General features: G+C 32.2%; 1 protein-coding gene across 1 annotated transcript in view; it reads right to left on the bottom strand.

Moving 5' to 3' along the window:
* LOC111087963 overlaps positions 1–7,579 on the bottom strand; it is a 22,093-nt gene that overhangs the window by 12,906 nt on the left and 1,608 nt on the right. The window contains exon 2 of the mRNA XM_022396529.1: positions 4,477–4,616. Within this exon, the coding sequence (XP_022252237.1) occupies positions 4,477–4,615 (139 nt within the window). The 5' untranslated portion in view covers position 4,616. The remainder of the gene's footprint in view (positions 1–4,476; positions 4,617–7,579) is intronic.

Here is a 7,579-nt window from a genome sequence, read left to right on the forward strand (position 1 = left end):
GACAAGGTTTTGTACCTGATGATGACAAAACCTTGTCGAAACGTTGTACATTTGCTGTTATGTTAAACTTATATTAAAGTTTTTCTTCATTACCCATTCAAGCCGTCTCCAACCATTATTTGTCTCAAAGTGGGTTCCTCGTCATCGAATTTGAAAACAAAAATAACTTGTTTGAGTTCAAAAATCTAAATCATTAGGTTGGAGTTAAGGATGGCATTGTCAGAAATTAGTTGAATACGAAAAATAATTGTATAACATATCAATAAGAAGACATTAAGGTTGTTCTAAAAATCTAGTACATCGTGCGAATAAATATGACAACTTTTGAAATAATTGGATATTAATTTATTGTATGCAATAAAAATGTGATTTTTGAAGCATAGAAATGTAATTGACCGCATAGGTTAACAACGTGTTCCTTGCAGCTATAGTTGATTATAGAAAAAGTTGAGTAGTTTATTATAAAGCCTTTCGAAAAAGTTTTGGTATTTATTTTTTCCACCATTGACCAAATTTTCTGCCAGCTAGATACCGTTCATATTGTTTTATACAGTTGGTCTTGTTATTCTTGTATATTCGTGGAAGCAGCTTGCGACTCATGTCACTTTTCTAGATGTGGATCCTTCTTGATTATTTACCATATTGTTGCCTGGGGCACGTGGACAGCTTTTGATCACTGACCTCACAAAGCACCCACAGTGCTAAAGTGCTATGCCCTATTTTCGGAAACGGGACGCAAACTTTCGATTTTCATATTTACAGTTCAACATGCTAAATGCTTGGCCACGCCCGGGCCGGTGTAAAGGGACTGAAAGACTGACAGGTCATAGGGACGAGTTAAGTAACACTTGGAGAGATAACAAAGATCAGGTTGTCTTGATTGAATAAAATACTGGTACATTATGCAGGTAGGTGAAATAAACCTGAAGAAATTAAACTAATCGCAGGTTGTAGGGATGAGTCGTATATTATTCCAATGGTCAAATTGTAAAGTTGGATTGTTGTTGGTAAATAACATATTTTTACAAACCAATGTCCACTATTTTCAGAAAGTTAGTCCCACAGATACTAACTCCCATCTTTACATGACTTAAAAGCTCTTTTCTGCTATACTTTGTTTTATTAAGGCAAATGGAGTTTATTGGCTTTGTAGTAGAGTTCTGGATTTCAGAACTGGCGAACCTTGTTCAAATTCATGTGATATCACGAAATCTTCGTGTACTTTAAGCTGTGGATACGTTATAAGTGTGACAGTCAATCTCTTAGCGTGAATAGATGGTGGTAGTTCACAATTAGGAACGGCAACAGACAGCCTTAGTAGATTTTCCTTACAAATCCTTATGATAAAGCAAAGATTTGCATACTGAAAATATTACAGACTTCTTTACAAGGTGATGTCAATAGTACAACAGAGCGTCTAAATTACAGAAACACGCCGTGGCCAGAAACTGTATAGTTGCTTTGAATTAGTAGTCAGTTTACGACGTTATTACGTATATACACACACACAAACTTAAGTATAGTACAGTATAGGTAGGTTTACGCTAAAACCCATACTGAGCAACGGGTATGGGATGTATATTAAGGGAACGTACACTAATAATGCAACTACCTTATCATAGTGAATATTAGGTATGGTGAGACAAAACAGTTCAGTAGCCTACGTGACGTTTTATGACTTTACTATCCCTACTCACGATCATTGCTAAACTGCGAATGAGCTTTTATAACAGAAACTGTCAGGAAGAGCCACGGTATTAGAACTGTGTTCTCATTTAATGGTAACTGTTGCTGGTCAAATACACATAAAACTAGTTGTATTTTGCTTTGTTTTTGAAAATTCTCTGGTATAAGTAATTTCAGAGAAAATTTTAGATACTTTAGTAATCCAAACTAATTGTCTGCAAGAAAAGTAAACGAAAATATAGACTACAAATGGGAATTAACCCAAGCACCCACATGTTACATGCCTTTAATAACAGAATCGCCCATGAAGCAGAAAGAATGGACAAGTTCTGAAACTCATTTACGATATGCGTCTTTCAAGTAGTAGTTGAAGATTATGACCATTTCACGAGAGGAAGTTGTATCGCGAAGCATCCAGAAAAGAACATAGCTTCTTATATTCTGTTGTATATATAAAAAAGCATAGCATTGTTTACGTATAATTGGGTCTTTACTACAACATTTTCATATTCAGTCCATTTGGTCCGATATTCTTGTAGGCCACGGGAGGGTTGACTTAACTGAATATTCTAGCACTATATAAAGTTAAACCGAAACTTGAATGCTTTACGAGAAAGCACCTCGTCACTTAAAACAATGTATACAAGTGAAGCTTGCAATGGAATCTATGCCACTTCATATATACCCGGTGAGACTGAATGTGTTTTAAGTACAAGATAGCTGCAAATAGTTGTACAATTTTTAAAATGTAATAACTTTTAAACGAAGACGTGCAGTAAAGTACGTATTGCCCTAAAAACCTACAAGTTTTATTACACCTCTCCAAGTTTAGCCTAAACCAAGATTTAAGACTGTGTTCATGCGAACTATCATAGAAATATCTTGAGATGTTCTCTTGCAATTTTATGCGTCCTTTTATGATTACTGACCATTACATAGGTAAGCGTCAAGTGGTGGATAATGGGGGCGTTGAAGAAGTTCGGGCATTGTTCGCTTTCTTCAGCAGGCATGCGCCTGTAGGTCGAACGTTTATACAAATACATCAGCGTAGTGAAATTGAAATGTACCTCGTATGTCATACTAGCACGTAAACCCAGTAAAACTGATTTGTATCGTATATATTATACTAACACGTAAACCCAGTGAAACTGATTCGTATTGTATATATTATACTAGTACATAAACCCCGTAAAACTGATCCATGTCGTATATATTATACTAGCACGTAAACTCAGTAAAACTGATCTGTATCGTGTATGTTATACCAGCACATAAAGCTAGTAAGATTAAAACCATACTGTGTGTATTATACTAATACATATACTCAGTAAAACTAATCCGTATCGTGTATGTTATACTAGCACATAAGCTAGCAAGATTAAACCATACTGTGTGTATTATATATACTAGTGCATAAAACCAATCTATTTGAAGTTAACTATAAAAAGCTACACAATAGGCTATCTGTACTATGCTCACCACAGGTATCAAATCCAGGTTTATAGCATTATAAGCTTTCAGACTTACCACTGAGAGACATAATCATCAATACCTAGTATGTTATTCTAGTGTATAAAACTATTAAGGCTGATCCGTACTGTGTAGGATATACCAGTATATTAACCCAGTAAGATTGTTTCGTACCGTGTATGATATACCAATACATAAACTAAGTAAGACTTTTTTACCTTGTATGTTATACCAATACATAAACCAAGTAAGATTGATTTTTACCTTGTATGATATACCAATACATAAATCAAGTAAGATTGTTTCGTACCGTGTATGATATACCAATACATAAACCAAGTAAGATTGATTTTTACCTTGTATGTTATACCAATACATAAACCAAGTAAGATTGTTTTTTACCTTGTATGATATACCAATACATAAATCAAGTAAGACTGTTTCGTACCGTGTATGTTATACCAATACATAAACCAAGTAAGATTGTTTTTTACCTTGTATGATATACCAATACATAAATCAAGTAAAACTGTTTCGTACCGTGTATATTATACCAATACATAAACCAAGTAACACTGTTTCGTACCGTGTATGTTATACCAATACATAAACCAAGTAAGATTGCTTCGTACCGTGTATGATATACCAATACATAAACCAAATAAGATTGATCCGTACCGTTTTATGTTATACTAGTGTATAATCCTAGTAAGACTGTTTCGTACCGTGTATGATATACCAATACATAAACCAAGTAAGACTGTTTCGTACCGTGTATGATATACCAACGTATTAACCTAGTAAGACTGATCCGTATCTTGTATATTCAAGTGTACAAACGCAGCAAAACTGATCCGTATCTTGTATATTCAAGTGTACAAACCCAGTAAAATTATTTCGTATATTGTATATTACACTAATACATAAACCAAATGTGATTGATCCGTACCGTTTTATGTTATACTAGTGTATAATCCTAGTAACATTGAACCATACGGTTTATGTTATACTCATAATAAAACTAAAACTTAATTATCTAGATCAGAAATAGGTGTCTGTGATATAAGGTCATGTGTCTTGCTCTTCACAATCAGAGTATACTAATGCACTCATATTAGTTTTCAGCAATTAAAAATAATCAAATTTCATAGATATTATTCTATAGGATATAAAAATATTTTGTTGTATGATTCAATGTGACTATTAATTATTGTTTTTTTATTTAAAGACAGCGTTTACGTACTTCAAGGATTTCAGTTGATATGTTTTCATATATCTTCATGAGGCAAGCACGCAACTAACTTAAGGACTGAGACTCACCTGAAAGTGGAGGCATAGAATCCCGACGTCCGTATCGTCCATTAGGGTAGAACTGCTGGCCCCGAATTCTTGTGAACAGAGTACATACTACGGCAACAAGCAAGATCAGAGTAACGAATCGTGCGCTTTTAGGGGACATTCTGGAAATTAGAGAAATTCTTATGTAACATTCTATTTATAAGCGTTAAATAGACCGAGTTTGGAAATATACGATATTACAAAACTGACAACTGGTTAGTTTAATATATAAAAATATGGTGAAGATATAAGTATCTTTTCGTATTTTAATATTTTTATGAGAATCATCAGGTAATCAATAAAATAAAGCCAATGTAGCTATAGGAAACTCGGTATTTTTGATCACATATTAAAAGTAATGGATGAGTATTAGCATAGCAGCCTATTAGAAAAGCTTTCTTTTAATAGTTTGCTTAAACATTTCATACGTACTAAAATCAATGTAGATGAATACAAAATGTATAAACATTTTGTCAACCTTCCAACTTTAAATATGTTCTACAGATCCTTTTAGTTAATGAAATTCTCACTAGAGATTACTATAATCAAAAAGGTTAATCAAATTACATTTTATTAAAATCATAAAATTATCTTTCTAAGATGTATTATTAAACAGCAAGGTGATTGTGATAAATGATACTTCATATCTCTGGATCATAAGAAAATATCATTCTTAGAAAATATCAGACGTTTCTGAAATCTACCACATCAGAAAAGTATTCCAAATATATGTGGTTTTAAAACATCTGTTACAACGACGAAAGCGCTCTCTTCAGGCTATGTCCAAATTACATTGTATGGAGGAAAATGAAACAGAGGACTGCCTTAAACTGAAGCAATTAAACTATAGGTGTTTTTTTTCATCTCATATATTTCACTTCAGTGTTCTTGTATATCTAACCTTTCTTCAATTTTTATCTAAGTAATTACTATTCCTTCATCTATCAGCCAGCTCCAGAAAAATAAAAAAAGAGAGCTGAAGTCAGTTAAAGTCTACACATCTCTTGAACAAAAAGTAATAAATATTTTTAAAAAGGCCTAAAAGAAATATTCTCCTCCAATGTGATCTCTAAAATCCAGTATTTCATTCTTGTATCTAACAAAAATATAAACAATAACGTGTTAAAATTTCATATTCTCAATAAGCAGTGGCTCCAAAGCTGAGATGTAATATTGACTATGTTGAATAAAAAAAAGCAGTTTCGTGTTTTATTTCCAGTAAGAATAACAATGTGAAATATAAATCGGTGATAATGCCATTCTACTTATTATATATATAATATATACTTATTATATGTAAAGTAGAGGTTCTTAAGAGAAAGCACGCAAAGCATGCAAAATTTTTTATGGAACAAAGTAATTTCTAATTATTAATTAAAACACTTATCACTACATATATTAAAGTCTTCGGAAACACTGATTAATGCATGGAAAGCAGAACGTAACAAATATCTATCTGTTATACCGGTAATTAAACTTTAATTAGTTCTAAGGTGCGTGATACAAGTTATTATGCAAGTTCTAACATTTTAGAAAAAAATCTGATAAGAAAAAATGTGCCTGTTATTAAGTTATTTTCCATTTATTTTCTGTTTACCACTCAATACAAACTACCGTATACACGTGATAATTAGAGACGTTATTTAATATATTTTAGAACATCATTAGGCTGCTGTAAATTTATGCATGTCAGGAGTTCTTAACATTGAATATAATTAAAGATTCACTGTTTGTTACAACTAACACAGGCCTGAGATAGTTTTACTCTCTGGAAATTTTGACATGTTCAACAGTACTTCCTGTACCCTGAATCCAAAAATGATATTCATTTTTATCCATCACGTAGAGATTTTTCACAAAACGTCATATGTACTTTTACATAAGTGAATCATTTTCATTGAAATCGGGTCACATTTTGTTATGCTTAAAATGTTGACAACCATAGGCTATAGATTTCTCTGGACTAATCGCGACGTGAGAGTCTTATGGATCGTTCTAGAACCCACGAGAAACACACACATTATAATAAAAAATGTTCATTGTGGTAAACGAAATAATAATTTGATCTAAGTAATAGTTTTCTTCTTCCCGTAAGAAATTCTTACGTGATAGAAAATAAAGATATTATTTTCAAATACTGCGTAGCTGATTTATGGAAAATCCGTTATTAAAACCAACACAACCTTTATGAAGTATAAATTCGCAGGCCTGTGTAATGTATTTGTATCGGCTAAGTGTTAAGTTGGCGATTTTACATAGCAAATACGTAATGTAATGAAGACGTTTTAGAGGCGCTTGTTTGTTCAACCAGATATTAAAAACATCAGTTTACTGGATAAAAATTCAACATGTATGCGTTATAATCAAACAATAAAAGTGATTTCCCTTGAAGTTTTAAAGAATGAAGAACTATCACAAATAACAAAAAACAAACCTTTACATTACATGATTTTCCTTTCCTGTTCATTATAAACTTTTAGAAATAGAATAATCTGTTTGATTACCAGTACAAAATCCCTAACAAATCGCCCCATCGTATAGATAAAAATAAAAAACCTTCATTGTCTTAGTTCCTTTCTCATATAGTTACTCAATTCAAGTTATTAACTAAACATATTTTTTGCATCTAATGATGTTCAGGAAATTTAAAGGTAAACTAAACGAAAAATAATTTTAAATTAAAATTTACTTGTTTATATATTAAGAGGATATATATATATACTAGCTAAAGCAAGGAATTGATCATTTTACCCATGTAATATATTTACACTGAAGTTTACACGGTACCTGAGGTAAATTTATATCTCTCTGTTTTGTAGACGTCCCCTCCCAATGGCTCAATGGTAAAGATATGTGACGCTGAAAATTGGATTTCGATACTTGTGGTGGTCTATTTTTGCACAATCTATAGAAGCATTCTATCTCTCTCTTATTATATTTTTACTTTCAAAATGTCATTAATGGTTGGAGACGGCTTGAATGGGTAATGAAGAAAAACTTTAATATAAGTTTAACATAACAGAAAATGTACAACGTTTCGACAAGGTTTTGTCATTATCAGGTGATGATGACAAAACCTTGTCGC

Source organism: Limulus polyphemus, unplaced genomic scaffold, assembly GCF_000517525.1.
Source record: "Limulus polyphemus unplaced genomic scaffold, Limulus_polyphemus-2.1.2 Scaffold81, whole genome shotgun sequence".
Classification (NCBI taxonomy): Eukaryota; Metazoa; Arthropoda; class Merostomata; order Xiphosura; family Limulidae; genus Limulus; species Limulus polyphemus.